Raw genomic sequence first — 20,810 nt, forward strand, 5'->3', positions numbered from 1 at the left:
GAGGAGGCTGCTTCTTGAGCATCTATGTTTATACTGTAAAGGTGTTTGTTCTCATTAGATACAATGAAGCAAATCTTCCATATAATTGCATTAGTGATACGTGACATTAAAGCTTAATTGGCTTATTTAAAATATCTTGCACATCAATTTCTTTTAGATTCTGAAAATTGAAAAGGTCATGAGTGCAGTTTAATATTCCTGGGTGAGAGATTTCAATTTTAGTACAATTTGTAGAGAATTAATTAGGAAATACGACTAAAAGAAAAAGGGTGTTGAATGCAAATAAGGCTGTTATGCTCATTGGAGTAAAGACTATGAGGCATCTTGTAACTGCTGTGGAAGTCCCATTGAAAATTCAACAAATGTCCAAATTAGTTTAAAAATAACTTGTTTTGTAGCGAGTCTTCTTTTCCCCCAAAAGCCTTCACAGCCATTAAGCTGGAAAAAAGTTTAAAGTTTTCATGGACTCTTGTTTCTGTAGGAAATAGATGAAGCCTGTAAGAGGATAAAGCGTGAAATCGATGATCTGGGCCCTGAAGTTGGTGACATTAAAATCATTCCATTATATTCTACACTTCCGCCACAGCAGCAACAGAGGATTTTTGAGCCTCCCCCTCCCAAAAAAACAAATGGTGCAATAGGACGAAAGGTAAAGTTATTGACACTATTATCCTTATACCTGCTTACGTGAGAGTCACATTGAAATCAGTGAAACTTATTTCAGAGTAGACATGTATGGAATTACACTGTAAATATTTTATAGCTTGGCATATATTGCCGTAATCTGGTTACTGTGCATCGCAAAAGAACTTAACTTTGAGCTTCACATGTTCTACCGTAATGTTTGGGGAAAGACTTAACTTTGAGCTTCACACGTTCTACCATAATATTTGGGAAATATTCTTTCTCATCTCTCACCCTTTGTGTCTTTCCAGTTGATTTTAGGGTGCTGTGATGTTTAAGTTCATCATTTGTGATTTCTGCAATGTTCTTTTCTTCCACATGGAAATCAGAGCGTTTAGCTTTGTCCTGTAAACAGAAATGAATCATGTTGTTTAATTTTAAAAATAAAGAAATCAATGAACTTAATTTGTAATCATTAATGTATTAACTTTAAATGTATGATTTAAAAGATTTCAGTGAAATAGAATTTTAGAAAAATTTCAATAGAGGGGTGGGAAAAGGAGAATCTTAGTATGCAGTTTGAGAACTGGATCGACGTGTTATTTCTCAAACTGATGTTTCAAGGCACCATATGGTACCAAAGCAGCCTTGAGGTGATTTGGCAGACTTATAGTTGTGAGTGTTATAATTATAATGACACTTTATAGTTCTCTCTTAAGTTCAAAGTAGCCAGAAGCCAGAAACCTAACATTTTTTTAATATGATTAATCACCTGGTATGGTGATCTAGAACTGGTTTCTTCAACCTTTTCCGATCTGGGACCTGCTTTTAATCCAAACATGCTTTGGGGAACCCATTTCTTAATTGTTGACCATGGTGGTAGTGTTCCTGTTGTGACCCACCTTGGATCAGGGCTTGACCCACTAGTGGTTCCAGCAGCACCATTTGAAGACCTGTTATCTAGAATAAAGATATGAGATGTTCATATTTCTGAGCTGCATTCTTTCAAGGCCCTGCTTTGTCCTCCCAGCTTCAGCTGTTAGAAAGAGTGTGGGGCTTGGGATAACAACTAACAGAGTGGTCACAACTATAATTCTGCTCATGTTGGCATGCCCCAGATTGTTGTTCAGCAGTGGGCTGAAGGAAAGGTCTCCCTGAAAATAAGGTATGCTTGCTTGTGTTTGGAGACCTCACCCACGTTGAATGATGCAGCTGGGTTACATAATGTGGCAGTGCTTATATTGCAGGTGGCAACAGAATAACAGTGAAAGCTATTTTTGTTTGCAAGCAGAAACCCTTGTAGCATGACCTATTTGCATTGGCTTTCCCATTCAGGCTGCCAGGCCATTCTGGGGAAGCCACACACACTCTATAACTGATGTAATACATGGCATCAGAGGTGCGGCAATGGCAGAGGAAGGGAAGGGAGGGGGAGGAAAGGAGGATGATTCAGGCAAGAGCAGAAGAGGGGGGAGGGTGAAGCTGCGAATCACCTCTCCCCACCCTAGAGCTCTACTAAGGTACACACTGCTTGTTTAAACCTCTGAGGTTTGAAGGAGGTTACAATGAGCAGTGTGGGTGGGAAATCCTTTGCAGAGCTGATTGCAATGGGCTTTCAAGCAGCCCATGCTGGCTTTGAAATCCTGACAAAAAGGCTTCAAATTATATCGTTCAACAGGTATTATATCTATTATATCGTTCAACAGGTAGTTGTGTCAACCAATATTGCTGAGACATCATTGACAATAGATGGCGTTGTGTTTGTCATTGATCCTGGATTTGCCAAGCAAAAGGTAAACATAGATTCTTTCATACATGATAGATTATTTCCCCTGAAGTTAAGATGGAATTATTTAGAATTGACCTGTCTCTGGTGTTCTTTTCTACTTTTTATGGTTAATGGGGTTAATTGCGTGGATCCGTAAGTGGAAGGAAAAAGTAGGTACAAGTGCTGTGCAACAAGTAGACCAGTGCTATAAGAGTTCATGTTGTAGCAGCCCTCAGTTTCTGGAATAATATTTTTGATAGCACATGGTACTCATAACGCCAAGATTGCAGGTTTGTGTCCGGTGTGAGATAGCTGCATATTCCTGCACTGCAGTGGGTTGGACTGCTACATGATTTGCAGGGTCCCTTCGAGCTCTAAGATTCTCTGAGTCAATGAGGATTCAGTTACACTTAGTTACAAAACTCCAGTGCAGCATGTGGAAAGCCATTCTCTCTTGCTTTAAAAACCAACTGTGACACCAACCTGCTTAGTAGATTCTACTTCAAAAGTGAACAAAATAGTAGTAGATATTGGCAATAGATATGGCTTAGTTTCATTCCTTGTTTTAAAAGCCACCTATTGGAATGGATTTCTTCTTACATATTTCATGTTTTAACTTTGTGTGCAGTACTCATGCTAGTTTTCTGTACTTAACTCTTCCGTCAAATAGGTATACAATCCTCGTATAAGAGTAGAGTCTCTTTTGGTGACTGCAATAAGTAAAGCTTCTGCTCAGCAAAGAGCTGGTCGTGCTGGTCGTACTAGGCCAGGCAAGTGCTTCCGACTATATACGGAGAAGGCTTACAAAACCGAGATGCAGGTGCGTAAATTCCTTTTTTAAAGATTTGTTTTAGAAGCCAATTATTACACTAGAGTTTAATACAGGATGTCCAAAAATAAATGCATCATCAAAAGACGTAATAATAGTTTCCCTTTTGAGCTGCGAACTATGTATCATGCTAGAAGACTTGACTGTCAGCCTTGTTAGATTATTTTGGTTGTGGAAGGTTGTTGAGTGTGATATTACTCTTCTGATACTACTTCTGCTTCTCGGATTGAAGATGTTCAACATTTTCATTTGCCTTGATCTCAAGTACAGTGTAATTCTGAGTGCGTCTCAGGTGGGGACAAGGAAGCAAGTCAACTCCCACTGCCAAAGTCCTGCTAGTTTGTGCCAGCTGAGGTAGGAGGTTCAGGGAGGGACCCTGACTTGCCTCCCGCCTCCTTCTCCCATAGGGATACTTTTTGTGTGTGCAATTCTATCCCTTGGTTTTCAGTATGAGAAAGCTCCATGCTGGTATGAATGAGGGGCTTGATCCTGGGGCCTCCCCGATGAACCAGTCCCTGTCCTTCTGTCCCTAGAATACCCAATTCTGGTTTGAGGTATTTTAAGTTAAATGCTGGCTGCTGCTAATGGGAACATCACTGGTGGTAGATTTATGCCCATGGAACTTTACCATTGAATACTTAACCATTGCATACACACATACACAGATCTTTGCATAAACAATTGTGGCCATTGTTGTCAAGCAAGGTAGAAGTGCCTCTTTATGGATTTTGTAAATAGGAATATTAATAACAGTATAAAAGGGTCTTTATTCTTGATTGCCCTGTTAGACCAGTATTTCTTAGCAAAAGAACAAGCCAGCATAAATTGAAATAAAGTTCCCATTTCTTTTCTTCACATTTCCAGTATAGAATAACTTAAGTATGCATAATTTTGCATGGTTTTTGAGACGTGCTATGTAGTTTTGTCATTTTACTTCCAGATACTTTTCTAAAGATTAATTTTTTAAAAATGACCTAGGTCTTGTATCCATTTCATTGTAAAGTTTAACTTGCTCTGTTTTACAATGATATTCCAATCTTTTTAGCAGATATTGAACACAAAATGTTTTGCATTGCCAGATGTTATGTTTCTCTCCCCAATACACCCAGTACTTCAAAGGGAAATACTGTTTTGTAATTTCTTTATGTAATCTTGCGGGTTGATAAATTTGACATCATTGTCGTAACAATATAGATTAAATCTATTTTGACTTCTTTTTAAAGGGGTGCTTATTGTGTTTATATCTTCAGCATGATGGGTATACTTTTGTGTCATACAGTTTTCATTGCATCTATTATTATTTTAAATACCGGTATATAATTAAATTTCTATAATGCCCTTCATCTGAGAATTACAGAATAGTTTACAATTTAAAAACATAAAACTGCATAATTTAATAACAAGCAACAACAACGCCCTCTCCCCCCCCCCCCAGTCTAAGTCCTGTTCAATAAATGAACGTAAGTATATTAATGGACAGAGATCTATAGTTTAATTGTGTCTTGGGCCATTGGGACAGGTAAAACTACCACATTTACAACCCCGGGTATGGCCAACTGAGGCTGTCGTCTTCTGTGCCAGCTGTGGATGCAGTCTTCATGCTTTCTGATAATGGGAAAAATTACAGATACAATACTAAAGTGAAACCAAAATTAATAAAATATTTGTTTTCCAGGACAACACCTATCCTGAAATTCTAAGGTCCAACTTGGGTTCTGTGGTATTACAGCTGAAGAAACTAGGCATAGATGATTTGGTTCATTTTGATTTTATGGACCCACCAGGTATGTTTTTTTTTGTAAAAACTTAACATGCAGTAATATAATAAGCAATATCTAGATCGTTGTTTTGTCAGGAGCTTTGCTGTAGCCTGAAATAAATTCGTTCCCTAAAGAGAATATACCATATTATCAGTCTAAACAGAAAGATGAGTAGGAAGTCCAATAGTAACTAATCAGTATTCTTTTGTCACGCGTAAAAAATGGAAGCCACAATGCCTTTGCTAGCTTCCTGCTGAACTTGTGAATGTATGGCACATAAAATGCAAGATAGGTGTTCTGATGATGAACAGCATGAGGCAATGGTCACCATAATTTGCTTGGGCTGCAGCTTGTTTTGGAATGCAGTGTTGATCCTGTGTTACAAGGTATTGTAACAATTTGGCTTTTAAAGTGTTTAGGGAAGGGCCACATCTCAGTAGTAGAGCATATGGCATCAGGTTCAATCCCGAGATATGGCTGGAAGGGTCTCTAATCTGAAATCGTGGAGAGCCACTGCATTGCCAGACAGTGCATGCAATCTAGACGTAAATGGATTAATGGTCTAACTCAGTAAAAGGCAACTTCCTGTGTTCCTGTTGAGTAATGACTGAAGAAGGCTTGCGAGTGTTTTTTTATATATATATATAAAAAAGAAAGAAAGATAAGAACTTGCCATAGGTTTTGGCAAGTATTTTATGCCAAATACAATTTCATCAATATCCCTACTTAGAGAAATGGCTAATCCGAAAACAGATCTGATTCTTGTTGAACACAACCCTAAAGCAGATTTGAGTTTTATTTGATTCATTGGTGGCTAAATCTCAGTGACTTAATTTTCTGGTAGATTGTATTCTGGATTTTGTCAGCTACAAAAATGGAAAATGAGATTGCTTATAAAAGTGTACTTACATTTTTGCTTCCTAAAGGCAGATTAATTTATAAGAGTATATTGGTGTGTTTTTTTTGCAGCTCCAGAGACCTTGATGAGAGCACTTGAGCTTTTGAATTACCTAGCTGCTTTAAATGATGATGGAGACTTGACTGAACTGGGATCCATGATGGCAGAATTTCCTCTCGATCCACAGCTGGCTAAAATGGTTATAGCAAGTTGCGACTACAACTGTTCTAATGAGATTCTATCTATTACTGCCATGCTGTCAGGTAATAGCAGGGACAGAGATGCCAATCAAAACACAGATCTCCAGTTAGGGGAAGCTTGTATTATTGTTCCTGCAACAGGACTTATAACTTCTAAAAAGTTTGAACTGTGCCTTTCAAAGTTATTGTATAGTGTGATACATAATGGAGTAAAGTTTATAAATGAAATCAACACTGAAGCTAAAGAAGTCATTGTGTGTGAAATGGTCTAACTTCTCTCATGGCAGCAAAAAAAGTATACCTGCTAAGGATTCCAGATCATAGGAGTTCATTTCTGTCTCTTAAATTTTTAACTTATGCCCATTTTTTTTGTTACCAAGTGATTGATAGTAATAACAATCCACTTTATCTTCAGCCCTTTAACTTGTGGTCGCCACTTACATAGCTAGTATGTACCAGTTTTTCTGTAGAAGAATCCTAGCATAAACGTCTCAGGTTTTCATTGATAAAAGGGAATGCTAGGCAGAGAAAACATTTTCTTAGCATTAATGTGTCACAGTTTTTTTAAAAGGTGGCAGATGCAGAAATTGTAGTGTGGACTTGTCTGAACAGCAGTCTTTTGTTACAGTGGACAAGTTTTCATTAGGGCTGGAATCCAAAGAGTTGCCTGGATGGATCTGAGGACTTGGGCCTGCCTAGTGGGATTTTTAAAACTTTGAGAAGCATCCCCAGCCATATCGCATGCTGCTTTTGAAAGTTGACTTCAGTTTCAAAAGTGGTTTGCACAGGGATGCTGCTGTTTGAGAAGCTCAAGCCCGGAGCCCTGTTTGACATGTGGAACTAGTATTTTCTTTGGGTACCAGCCTAAATCTTTTTTAAAAACCTGCTCAGAATCTGTGCAGGTAAGGCAAGAAATACATATTTTGTATGTGCTTAAACCCTTCCCATAGTAACTTCTCACCGTATTGTACATTCAACAAGATCTCAACAAGATGGCAAGTAAGATAAAAGGTTTTGAGTAAGACAATCCATCACTTTATTATTGCAGCATATTAACAATATTTTTCGAAAAGCAAGCTACAATGTTTATTGCAGAATTTTGACAGTTCAGACTCAGAGCAGCTGGGCAGGGCAGAATCTAATTGTTTCATGTAAATTGTTGTCTTCTCTGCGGAGGTGGTGGTAGGTTGATGCCTGCCTTTTTATGCCATACATTTCCATCAAAGACTTGATGCGAGCTCTTGCTTCCAACTGCATAGTATTAATTTCTTTAACTGCATATGTCAGTATTTTGAAGGAAGACATTTTACTTTAACCTTGCCCTCTACAAATACTTTTCAAAATATTTATACCTTCATGCTTTTAAAATTAAGAACGGGTGCATTCATTATTTGTTACAGTATTTTATTACTAGCACACAATCTTAAAAAAAATTAATCTTATTCTGAGGGATAGCTATTTCCTTGGATGCAGTTAAGGTGCAGTATTCTAAAATCATGTTGCTTTCTAAAGTGTCACCAACAGAATCAATAAACATATTTGTGAAGGGAGCCATGACACCCTGGGTTTAGAGTACAGGACTATACCAGTCTACTCAGAAGTAAGTCTCCCTGAGTTTCAGGTGTGTGGGTATAGATGTGTGCAAAAAATTAAATGGACATAAATGTTAGATAAAATGAAAGAGGAAATAGTACTGCTTACCAAAGCTACCCAAACTGAAGTAATTTTGAATTTTTAAACTAAAGCCATAATAAGATGCCTTTAAGCAAATTATAAAAAGTACAGCTTTTCATTCTACAACTTACAGTAATAACACAACTAATTTTTATATGTAAATACTAGTTATTACACCAATGAATTAATGGATTTTTGCCATAATGATGAATGCTTTTTATTAGCCTTAGAGCCAAATAATTCAAAGAATTTCCTGTCTTTGGACTACTCTGTTTTGTAGAATGGACTTTGGTTCATTTTTTAAATTATGCACTGTAAACAGTGTGGTTCTTGCAGTACTTCTGTTGACATATTGCAGTTGTGCAGAATATTCAATTTTCATATTGTTATCAATCTTTTCCCAGTGTGTCTGTGCAGTTAGGAGGCTAAAAGACCAATGTAAAAGTTGTCTGTACAGTGGTAACTCGGGTTACGAACGCGATCTGTTCCAGGTCGCAGTTCGTAACCCGAAAAGGGCCCGAACCGCCGTTATGTGCAAAGCGCTATTTTCGCGCTTTGCGCATGCGCACGGGGCGAAAATACTTCCGTGTTTGCGAAGTTCGTAACCCGGGTTGTTCGTAACCCGAGGTGTTCGCAACCCGAGGTACGACTGTATTACTTATTTTTTAAAAATAGTGATAGGAGCCTCTTTAAACTTTGGTTGTGACCAAAGCAAAAATACCATGAAGTTTAAATGGCAGGTAGACATTCATTCTGTTCTTTCATCATCCATTATGTTTGGTTTTAGTTAAACACGTGTAGGTTTTAAGTGGAATATTTGCACAAAATTTCTAGGGGAAAGACTTAGAAGCATGTATGAAAGACATACACATAATTTCTATAAGTCAGAGAAGCTTGTGCTAGCATCAAATGAGCTGCTTTATGGAGTGTTTACCTACCATAAATAGTAAAATCACTACTTGTGGTTATTAATTATCCTTCAATTTGACATTTTTAATTAAATCAGGAAAAAATGCATTGTTTAAAGAGTTCAATGTGTAAAGAGCACTAGTAGAGTCAACAATGCACTAAATTCAGATTTGCTTGTTAAGGACTGAAAAAGCTGCTGAGCAGTCTACCTTCCACCACTGCCGCTAACTTCAGAGCCCTGGACTGCTATACACACGTACACACGTTTATATCTAAATATGCTTATTCACCTATGTTTCTGTCTGCCAGTGCTGATAGCAATGCCCGCTGTTGGTGACGGAGGAATAATGCATCTTAATATTCTCTATGATTAGATTAGGTGTTGGCATAACATTTTACAAGGGTTGCTGTGTATCTTGGTCATTTGCCATAGACTGCTTATTTAAATGTTCATTGGGTTGGATCCAGAGTTCCCATGGGACATTCCTGCTAGAAGGGTGGGAAGCAGTTTTCTCCCGTTCTTCCTTCTCCCTGCAGTCCTCTGTGACCACGGAAAAACCTTCTCCAGAGGCTTGGTGTTGGGGGCGGAGGGGGGCGGTGTCCTCTGGAACATGTGGGAACTGAAGGAGGTTGCAGAGAGAAGGGGGAATCAGTGAAAACCCTATCCCCCTTCCTCCATCTGGTACCAGTCCCTTCCACAAGTAGAAGCAGCTCTTCCATTTGAGGGAGGGGCGCTGGATCTAATTCACTGTCTCCACTGCAAGGCAGAGCTATCAGCACTTGGTTTTGTACGGGGGTCACATGATCTTTCCATTACCTAACTGGAGCTTTGATGGCCTTCAGATTTTCTTTTGATGCCTACTTCTAGTCAAAATAATCAGGCATTCTGTAGCTTTGAAACCCTCTTGTCTTGCAGATGTGGTTAGGTGTTGATGTACCAAATCAAGGTAGTAGACAGTCCAAGATGCAGTTGGAGGCCATCCTGCCCTGCCCTATGCTCTGTGAACTGACCTAGCTAGGCCTTATTCCTCTATCTGTGAATGCGTGACTCATCGATATGGGCGTTTGTGTTGGGCCCATACCAACCTTGTTTAGTCCCACAGTGTTTTGTTCGCCCCACGGAAGCCAAGAAAGCGGCGGATGAGGCCAAGATGAGGTTCGCCCACATAGATGGAGATCATTTGACGTTGCTGAATGTCTACCATGCTTTCAAACAAAGTAAGTATAAACTGGCTGGGCTGCTTGTATTATTTGCTGATATAGAGTGTTGACAATCTGATAGGTCGGTATTCACTCCTGCTGTAGATCTTCCTCTACTGCAGGCATCCCCAAACTGCGGCCCTCCAGATGTTTTGGCCTACAACTCCCATGATCCCTAGCTAACAGGACCAGTAGTCGGGGAAGATGGAAATTGTAGTCCAAAATATCTGGAGGGCCGAAGTTTGGGCATGCCTGCTCTACTGCATTGTTACACGCTACTGCTTATAAGAGAGATTATCTGTAAGATGAAATACTTTTAGCCAGTGTGGCATAGCACTGTGTACAAATCAGGAAGGCCATGATTATGATAAATAATAATAAATAATTCATAATAATAATAATAATAATAATAATAATAATAATAATGGTAGTTAGCAGTAGATTGTTGTTGTTGTTGTTGTTGTTGTTATTTATATGCCACCCATTTTACTGGGTTGCCCCAGCCACTTCGGCAGCTTCCAGAATACAGTAAAGCACCACACATTAAAAACTTCCCTCTGTCTCACAGTTTCAGCATAAGCTTTCCCTCTGCGCCAAAGGAATAACAAAACTTGAAAATAAGGCAAAACCTTAAAGTAATTGTAAAATATACCAGGTTGTTTGTGTGGTGACCAGGGTCCTAAATAATTGCTAAGTAAAAGTCGAAGGGACCTTGGCTCCTAGGAGTTTGAGTCAGGCACTTCTCTTTCACTGGCTCTGAGGCCTCTGTTAAACACGTGGCTTTTGAAGATGAACTGTGATGCCTGGAGCGATAGTTTTTCTATTCTCTATAATAAGGCCAATATGATAACTGGGGTTGGGAAAGAAACACTTTGCGCTGGGTTGGACATTACAACTTTTAGAGTATCTTGTGTGTGTGGCTTCGACTGCTTCAAAAAAATCTATTTCACACTTATTCTAAAGTTTTCATATACAGTGAGGGGGGAAAGTATTTGATCCCCTGCTAAATATTGCCAAGCAGCTTGGTGAGAAGGTGACAACAGTTGGTGCAATAATTCGCAAATGGAAGAAAGACAAAATAACTGCCCACCTCCCTCAGTCTGGGGCTCCATGCAAGATCTCATCTCGCGGAGTTGCAATGATCATGAGAACGGTGATGAAGCAGCCCAGAACTACACGGGGGGAACTTGTCAAGGATCTCAGGGCAGTTGGGACCATAGTCACCATGAAAACAGTTGGTAACACATTACGCTGTGAAGAACTGAGATCTTGCAGAGCCCGCAAGGTCCCCTTGCTCAAGACAGCCCATGTACAGGCCCATCTGCAGTTTGCCAATGCACATCTGAATGACCCAGAGGAGAACTGGGTGAAAGTGTTGTGGTCAGATGAGACCAAAATTGAGCTCTTTGGTATCAACTCAACTCACCGTGTTTGGAGGAGGAGGAATGCTGCCTATAACCCCAAGAACACCACCCCCACTGTCAAACATGGAGGCAGACATATTATGCTTTGGGGGTGTTTTTCTGCTAAGGGGACAGGACACCTTCACCGCATCGAAGGGGCGATGGACGGGACCATGTTTCATCAAATCTTGGGTGAGCACCTCCTTCCCTCAGCCAGTGCATTGAAAATGAGTCGAGGATGGGTATTCCAGCAAGACAATGACCCAAAACACACGGCCAAGGCAACAAAGGAGTGGCTCAAGAAGAAGCACATTAAGGTCCTGGAGTGGCCTAGCTAGTCTCCAGACCTTAATCCCATCGAAAAATCTGTGGAGGGCGCTGAAGGTTCGAGTAGCTACACATCAGCCTCGAAATCTTACTGACTTGGAGAGGATCTGCAAAGAGGAGTGGGACAAAATACCTCCTGAGATGTGTGCAAACCTGGTGGCCACCTACAAGAAACGTCTGACCTCTGTAATTGTCAACAAGGGTTTTGCCACCAAGTACTAAGTCATCTTTTGCAAAGGGATCAAATACTTATTTCACTCATTATAATGCACATCAATCTCTGACTTTTGTCTTCTGGGTTTCTGGGGGTTTTCCTGTTGTTATTCCATCTCTCACAGCTACAATAAACCTACCATTAAAATTATTGACTGGTCATTTCTTCGTCAGAGGGCAAACAGGCAAATTTAGCAGGGGATCAAATACTTATTCCCCTCACTGTAAATCCCATGTTTAACCCTAACTTCACTCTGGATAAATTGATACTTGTTTTGAAAATGCATATAAAACTGCTGTAATATCATAGTGTGATAGGACATCACATCTAGACAGTAGAAAATAAAATTTTGGCTGCCAGGGCCTGCCAGAATTTGAGGACCCCTGGCTATACTTGAAAGGAAATATTTAATGTATTTTTCTGCTCATGACTGAAATGAAATTAAGTCTGAGTGTTCTGTTAATAAGAGACCAATCAATCTCCATTATTTAGAGATCCTGGGTGCTAAATTGGTGAGGACATTAATGACTCAAAGTTGGAATTTTTGTTAGGGACATTCTGAAAATTTCTCAGTGGGGAGGGGGAAGGTGAACTGGAATTCTAGATTAAAATGCAGGCTCAAAACGTATTGCACTCCTGAATATGAGACCAGTCACAGCTAGCTGAAGTGCCTGAGTTTTGGAATGCTACAATTATTCTGAATGACACTGAGTAATGGGTAGATAGGTGTTCATTCAGAAGACAGAGTATTTGTGATAACTTTGTCACAGGGATATTGTTTGCTTCTTGAGTGTTGTCTGTACTAATGCATTCAATCTTCCAATAACATCACTCTTTAGTCAAGTCTATGTAAGAAGTAAGACCAAGATCACAGTGACAAGAGAAGATAAACCAATTCTCTCTTCCAAAGAATTACTTTGAATGACACCCTAGCTTTCAATTCTTATTTTCTATCAATAGCTTTCATGTCAAAACTGATCCCTATCTCTATGAAATAGTAAATTACTCTGCTTCCTGACACAGAATTTACCTGACACAGAGGTTGCACTTCCTTGCATAATCTGTAAATTAAAATTTGAAAATAGTGGCTTGGCAGATGGGAAAATAGCTCGAAATAGATTCGCTCTTCTCCCAAGTAGTTGAAATAAGCAAAGCAAAGAGCGTTTAATGTTAAAATGGAAGATCAGAAGTGTAATGGCAGGTACTAGTTGGCTGTGAGAATTCTGTGGTAGAAAATGTGTTCCTTATGGTTTGAAGTTTTATCGTTACAGGCTGCCTATTTTATTCATTTGTATCACAGCTGTTATGCACATTCTTCATCTATAGTTTGAATATCCCTATGTGCTCTCTGAAGAGCTCATAGATGGTCTTCAGGTTTCTTCAGCAGGGCAAATCTGTTCTATTTGGTAACACCAGCACATTTCCACATTGAAAGAATGTGAATGGCTGGTAAAATTGCAGCATTCCTCAGGCTTCATGGTACTTAGTGCTTGTGTTTCCTTCTGTGGGATCTTCCTCTTTGTGCATTCAAACGTTGTGCGATTAGAGTGAGAGGGGGAACATGAGAGTTGGCCCTCCTTCTCTGGCATATGCCCATCACCAGCTTCATTCATTGCCTTCCATGTTTTGGAAAGTGAAATTCTCCACATGAAAGGTTCTAAATTGTGTAGGGAGTCGGCAGGAATGCAGCAGACCCATCAAACAGGCTCATCTCTGCTCTCACTGTAATGCAATGGTGTGTGCTTGTTTCTAAAAGAATATCTGAAGAGGGATATTGTCCCATGTAATTCCACTGGTCAATCCAAGAGCCAAGGTTGTGTGCATGTAGCCCTCTTTAGAAAGTTGAAACAATACTAACTGGGTGTTTGTGTGCATTTGTGAATGCACGTTTTCCCAAGCTTCCTTTAGAAAGGACTAGGATTGCATAATTCCAGCTGCTGCACCTATGTGCTAATGGATCAGAATAAATGTTCTTTAGGAAAAAAAATTCCTAGAAAGTAGCAGCTGTCCATAGCCTGAAAACAGCTAGTTTGTTCATATATGGTACGACAAAATCATTTCTAGATGTATAGAACTTGTAAAAAAATAACCCATTGGTTGTACTACCCTATAATGACTTCCTACTGTTTACCTTTTCTCCCATCAGATTTCCTATTATCTCCTTGAGCTAATTTTTTTTTGAAAAACTTAGCAATTCAGTATTTTTTATTTTCTTTGTGCCCCCCCTAATTTCTAGCCACTTCAGTTCTTGTCCACTTGTCGTTGTAATCTTATTTACCGACAGCAGACGCAAATTAAGAGCAGCTGAAAAGGTGTAGCAGTTGCTGTTTAAATAAAACAGTGTCATTCGGTTTTTTTAATCGGTTCAGTGGGTTGACCATTCAGCTGGTTTCTCTTTGTGTACTTGTTTTAATTTGGTAAAATGTTCATTTTTAGATGATTCATGACTTTTTTTTTTAACATTGCAGATCATGAATCGGTTCAGTGGTGTTATGACAACTTCATTAACTACAGGTCCCTGATGTCTGCAGACAATGTACGCCAACAGCTGTCACGAATCATGGACAGATTTAATTTGCCGCGTAGAAGCACAGACTTCACAAGCAGGGACTATTACATCAATATTAGGAAGGCTTTGGTTACTGGTTACTTCATGCAGGTATGTTGCATATAAAATACATGGAAATCTGTAATTCTGCACCCCTTCGAAATGATTAAAAATGTGTTTAGTATTTAGCTATGATTTATACAACCTGATTATTGGGCAACTCTGACAGACAGGCAAATAGCATAGGGGAATTCTAACACGGCACATTTTGAAAAGTGCTCCTCTCTCTGTCTCTCCATCTGTTAAAATAGAGACACTGAGGCTCCTTAGGATTGGGACCTGTCTCTTTTCTCATGCAATTCTTTACATTGGTGGCACCATGCTGGTTAGTTTTTGCCTCTGGTAGTTGCCTCCTTGCAGAGTAGATACTCATTTTTTAAAAAATAAACATACATACTTTGTTTAATGAAAGATTTAAGAGATTATAAAAAACAGGCTGTCTTTTAAACTGCATAATTTTAGATATGTGACCTACCGGGGGTGGAGTGGGGGACTTCCAATTATATGTTATATATGGGTAAATTATTATAGCTGGGTGCTTTGTTTTAATGTTTGCTTACGTTTTGACCTATACTCTACAACTGAACTGTTGTGGAATAGCCAGGTCCCTCCTTTATTAAGTACAGGTTGGGCCATAGTGAATGAGAGCAGATTGTATTTTGAAAGTGGTCACTCGAGAACATAAGAACAGCCCTTCTGGATCAGACCAAAGCCCCAAAAGTCCACATTCCTGTTCTCACAGTGTCCAACCAAGACATCCATGGGAAGCCTACAAGTGGTTTATAATTAGTTTAATCCATGGTATGAGCTGCCGTTTTAATAGAATGCAGATTATCTAACCCAGTTACAGGGAGTTTAAAAGCAAGGGACTGTCCCATTTGCACAAGGACTTCTTCTGTTCCTGGGGGATCACACTTAATCCCCCAGAACAGAGTTAGGTGGAGACATGGTGAGGAGAGGAACTCTGCTGTACAAGCAAAAGCCATTGTATGAACGGGACACATTTTATAGATACAACCCTTAAGAATATACCTGAGATTTCTGGATTGGGGCAACTGGCAGATCTGCCTTGCACGGAATTGGTTACCAGTAACTCTTTTGGCTGATTACAAGGGTTGCATCTCTGTTTTCTAATGCTTAATTCTATTGCTCATATTTTCACACACCCCCCCCCACTTTTAATTGTTATTATAAATATGTGCCGCAGCGCTGCTTTGGGCTCTAAATAGCATTACATTTCAGATGATCTTCATATTATAATTTCACATTTCCAATTATTTTAGGAGATTTTTAATTTGTCCAGAATTCGAACCTGTGTTCCGAGTGTGGGAAATGCCCCTGTTGCCATGTATGGGTTTGAAGGTTGTTGCTCAGTTGGGGTTTGAGGTGGCTAAGCTTTGATAATAGAATAACTGGCGTAAGAACAGCCAAGTGCTGTTTTTCCATATTTTCCAAGAGGTTTAGTATCTTGGGAGAAGCACAGCAGGGCACCACATTTCTGATGTGAATGTGAATGTTGTCAATATAGGTGGCACATTTGGAACGGACAGGACACTATCTAACAGTGAAGGACAACCAGGTAGTGCAATTGCATCCTTCCACAGTTCTTGATCACAAGCCTGAGTGGGTACTTTACAACGAATTTGTTCTTACCACAAAGAACTACATCCGCACTTGTACAGACATCAAGCCAGAATGGTAAGCCGCCTTCTTCAAAACTCTCTCTTATTATGTGTCTTTTTCTCTCTCAACACATTACTGATTTTAAAAGTACATTTCATGTTTGTTTTTTATGAAAGTTTCCTGAGAGTTGTAAGGAAAAATTAAAAGGATTCTGGAGCCCTAGACCACCAACAAACATCTCCTTTCTGGACCTTTCTGCTTGAAACATCTCCTTTCTGGACCTTCAGTTTCAATTATTCTTATAAAAAAAACCTGTGTTGTCTCATTTTCCTTGTTCAAATGGCTGGTTTTATACATTTGCCAACCTGGAAGTTGGAAAGCATGGCCTTTATGCTGTAAACAGAAGTTAGGTTCCTTCTGTTTTGTTTTGATTTGTTTTGCAGCAGAAGCAAGCAAGCAGATTTTAAAAAAGAAACTTTTATTGAGGAGTGCTTGTATTATACTCTTGTTGCTACAGATAATGTGAGCTGGGGAGAGTTTCTGAATTTCAGAGCTTGATTTAAAACACTGCCAGCTTTTCTCACAGTGGTTAAGGGTATTTATTTGAGACACTAAGCAAATCATGCTGAAAGTGGTGGTGGTGTTACAAGAGAGCAAGTGTGCAATTGTGCAGTCCACTGCTTTACTTCTAGTTAAGGGACAAGCTCGCATTACACCCGCAAGTGCCCCTCCCCTCCTTTTTTTACATTTACAAATGTTTCCATGTTGCTGTTTTCCTATTTGTTTAATGTTTTGTCAGCAGCCACATGCATGCTACCTTTTGCACATGCAATTTTGAATTGGGTTGGCAATTAATACTTGAATACATATGGAATTTCAACTAACAATTGAATAGCGGCCAAATCTCAATGGAAAAAAGCAATTGTAACAAGACGTGTGTTCTGCTTTGATAGATAGTCTGGTCCCCGTGGAAGAGATCATGTTGCAGAAAGATCCAGAAGGGAATGAAAGCTTTGAAATAGGACTCACTTGTCACTTCTGCACCTGCTTCTTTAAATAATGCCACCTTCATTTCCCCCCATTTATTATCCTCGTTTCTTTCGTAGCTGCACCTAGGATGTGGCCTTAGATTGGGTCAGACCACTGGTCCATCTTTCTCAGTATTGCCTGTATTCACTGGCAGCAACTTTACTGGGTTTCTTGTAGGAATCTTTTCCAGCTCTGTTTGGAGATTCCAGGGACTTAAACCTGGAAACATTCGCATGCAAAGCATGTGCTCCACCATCAGCTATGGTCTTTTTCCTTAGGCGAGAAATAGCAGAAATGACCTCTGCTATTAGATTCACTGAGAGGTTATCATCATCAGCTTGGGCTTGCAGTTACCCATCCTGTTTACATCTGAATTGTACAAATGGTAGTTTGCCTGCAAACCAGAACTGGAAATTAATTGTGGTTTCTACATGGTTCCCAGTTATCCATATGTTCAGTTCATATGTAATGGCAGATTATAAAACCAGGAAAACAGGGTGGAAATTTGAGGGTTTGACAGAAGGGAGCATGAACGCTTGAGCCGCATTCTCAGTTCTCCAGCTGTATTTTCAAGGGTCGGCAATATTGCATCTAAACCAGCTCATAGAATTAGGCAATATTGAGACTTTTTGATAAATCACCTTTAAGGTTGATGCTCATAATTTTAGCCCCAAATGTGAAAAAATGGATAGAAAGAAGTGTATATTCCATTAAAGGCCCTGCGACAAGCCCCTTTTGCTTTTTAGTGAAGCCATAATGTTTGTTCCTATCAGTTCTAAAACATCTGAATGCAGTGTCATTGTTCCTGTATATTTTCGTCATGCATTTGTATTATTGCCTGGAACTTGACTTACAATCAGAGATTCCTCCTGTGATGCTGTACTCTTATCTATTATTTAATCTAGCTGTTGGTAACTAATGTCTACACTGTTTACAACTACATAATTGACTTTTGGTTGAAGTATCCAAATATTGTCTCCAACTTGCATATTATTCCGAGTCAATAAACGTTGACTTTTATTTTAATGCATGGTAAAAACGGCTTTCTTCGTATTATATATACACAAGATTTTTAAAAACCCTCCTGACAATCACTGCGTGTTTCAAGCTTTTTCTTTTGATTGTTTGAATTTTGTAAGTTTCAGAGTAGTAAGTATATTTACTGCTTGGAGATGCCTTTTATTTTGAATTGGTCCTTTCAGTAGCATTTTTTAAATACATAAACTGGATTTCCATATTTCCAGGCATTATTAAGGAGATTGATAATCTAATTATCATAAGTAGATACTAATTGGGCCACTGCTATCGCCTGCATGATATTCAGATCTGTGCACAAGTGACAAACCTTTCTTTCTTTGGCAGGTTGGTGAAAATTGCCCCTCAATATTATGACATGAGCAATTTCCCACAGTGTGAAGCAAAGAGACAGTTGGACCGCATCATTGCCAAACTTCAGTCCAAGGAATACTCGCAGTACTGAATTTATTATTTGAATTGAAGTTGTTCAAGAGGACAGCTTTAAACAATAAATGAACTCTTAAGTTCCAAGTTGTGCTCTTTGCTTTGGTTCAATAATGGCCTTTATTTGAAAGCTTTTTAATTTTTCTTTACAGTAAATATTTCATTCTGATTTCATAAATTAAACGCGTATGCCTCTCTTTTGTGTTCACACTGTAGCTCATACTGGAAAAGCTGATCAATGTTTTGCAGTTTATTGAAAGTAGTTCTCTATATAAATATAAATATATAACAATGTTATAAGCATTTCTTTAGAAATGGTTGAAAATGCTTCTAAAATGTGATTATCGACCATGGCATGCATGATCGTTGTAATTGTTGACATTCCTTTTAGAAGTTGTGAAATGTTACAACATGCTTATGTAGACACAATCTCCAGCTTCAGTACAGAGGTACTGACTTCAATAAAGTCTATTTATACTAACGTTTTGGCAAAGTAACTTCCTGTTTCTGTGCCCTTGGTGAAGAAATGTTGTTGACACATTCGGGTTGAAATCTTTCAATCTATTGAACATAGTTTTCAGATACGTCTGATAAGTAAGATTTGTTCTTATGTATAGAGAAGGCAAAGGCAACCTTGGCTCACCAGATGTTTTTGAACTACAACTCCCATGATCCCTAGCTAACAGGGCCAGTGGTCAGGGATGATGGGAGTTGTAGTTCCAAAACATCTGGAGAGCCAAGGTTGCCTGTGCCTGGTATAGAGCAATGCTAGTCAGCTCGTGCATATTGCTATTGTGCAGGCACCCCCAACCTTTGGCCCTCCAGATGTTTTGGACTACAATTCCCATCATCCCTGACCACTGGCCCTGTTCGCTAGGGATCATGGGAGTTGTAGGCCAAAACGTCTGGAGGGCCAAAGGTTGGGGGTGCCTGCTATTGTGTATCATATGTTATCCCATGCCAACTGCCCGAGTATTTGAAAAAGAACTCTAAACTTTCAACCAGTGTTAGAAACTCAGAAATATAAGCTAGGCACCAAATGGTCGCCAAAACGGAATGCCTAGCTGCCTTTTGGGGGCCAGGCTGCTCAAAAGTAGTATTTTTCAGGACAACTTTTTTGATCCTAAAATTCATTCTGATTGTGCAGATAAAACATAACGGATAGAATTCTACAGGATGTGTTGCTAGTGTGTGAAAATAGTCAAGATTCAAGGATTCCCCCGGGATGCACCTCCAGATGGTGGAGATGTCAGGCAGTATCCTAGTGCCTGGGCATCTTCACTAGTCACTCTTAGGCAATGTTTCAGTGCATTCTTTAGGAACATATCTGTAAAAGCTATTTTTGGGAGCCTCTTTCATGACCAAAGCACATACCAGTTGTGCTTCAGAAATTCAGATTTTGTTCAAAACTGGCTGTCGCTTTTAATAAGAAGTTTGGATTTTAACTGTCAGTGGACAAGGTTGTCTAATAATAAAAATCTGGGCTTCCTCTTCTGAAATGCCTATGGAAATACGTTCTATGCATAAAACAGTTTCCTCTCTTCAAATAAGTGTTACGTGTTCTAGTATCTGATGATGAAAGGGGGCTGATCCTTGGACTTAGGTGCATGATCCAGATGGCTTTGATTCTCCACTTCCTTTTGCAATGGACTGAACTTGGAAAAGATGCAAAGAAGGTCTCACCTTCTTTCCTTCTGTATAAACAATTAATTATGAGTAATTGCTTGCCCCCAGCAATATGAGTGTTTTAACATATTAATGTATTATATTTGAAATAGTATATAAAATATTTCGGTTTTGCTTAGGTAGAGCAGGTATAGGGAACTGAATTTTTGAAATGTGGGTTTATGAAATTGGGTGCTTTTGCTGTTGTTTTTAAACATTTTCGGTGTTAAAGTCTAGAAGAGCCACATTGTATGATAAACTTTTCATATTACCAGGCTAGCCAATAGGCTATATCTGACTTTGTTCCAACTTTCCCATTGGTTTTCAACATTTCTGTATGGAGAACGTTGCAGAGCCTTGACCGAGCCATTGGTTCACAAAGAGGAATGAGACAACCAGAGAGGGCCCCGTTGAGCACATCTAGTGGCCTTCCAGGGAGAGAACTCACTAATAAGGGGCAAACCTGTCTACTATTAAAGAGTCTCTAGTACAGGCATCCCCAAACTTTGGCCCTCCAGATGTTTTGGACTACAATTCCCATCTTTCCCAACCACTGGTCCTGTTAGCTAGGGATCATGGGAGTGGGCTTCAGGGCTGAAAGCCTGGTTTTTGAAATTG

The 20,810-nt window shown here is 39.3% G+C and overlaps 2 protein-coding genes across 2 annotated transcripts in view; both read left to right on the forward strand.

The window, feature by feature from the left end:
- The window catches only part of DHX15 (DEAH-box helicase 15), a 46,149-nt gene extending 27,141 nt beyond the window's left edge, over positions 1–19,008 (forward strand). The window contains exons 6-14 of the mRNA XM_060278958.1: positions 482–649; positions 2,331–2,417; positions 3,063–3,212; positions 4,897–5,005; positions 5,951–6,142; positions 9,758–9,880; positions 14,275–14,465; positions 15,943–16,112; positions 18,429–19,008. Of these exons, the coding sequence (XP_060134941.1) occupies positions 482–649; positions 2,331–2,417; positions 3,063–3,212; positions 4,897–5,005; positions 5,951–6,142; positions 9,758–9,880; positions 14,275–14,465; positions 15,943–16,112; positions 18,429–18,546 (1,308 nt within the window). The 3' untranslated portion in view covers positions 18,547–19,008. The remainder of the gene's footprint in view (positions 1–481; positions 650–2,330; positions 2,418–3,062; positions 3,213–4,896; positions 5,006–5,950; positions 6,143–9,757; positions 9,881–14,274; positions 14,466–15,942; positions 16,113–18,428) is intronic.
- The window catches only part of PPARGC1A (PPARG coactivator 1 alpha), a 604,317-nt gene continuing 599,485 nt past the window's right edge, over positions 15,979–20,810 (forward strand). The window contains exon 1 of the mRNA XM_060278954.1: positions 15,979–16,112. Coding sequence (XP_060134937.1) covers positions 16,110–16,112 — 3 coding nt within the window. The 5' untranslated portion in view covers positions 15,979–16,109. The remainder of the gene's footprint in view (positions 16,113–20,810) is intronic.

This window comes from Zootoca vivipara, chromosome 9 (genome assembly GCF_963506605.1).
Source record: "Zootoca vivipara chromosome 9, rZooViv1.1, whole genome shotgun sequence".
Lineage (NCBI taxonomy): Eukaryota > Metazoa > Chordata > Lepidosauria > Squamata > Lacertidae > Zootoca > Zootoca vivipara.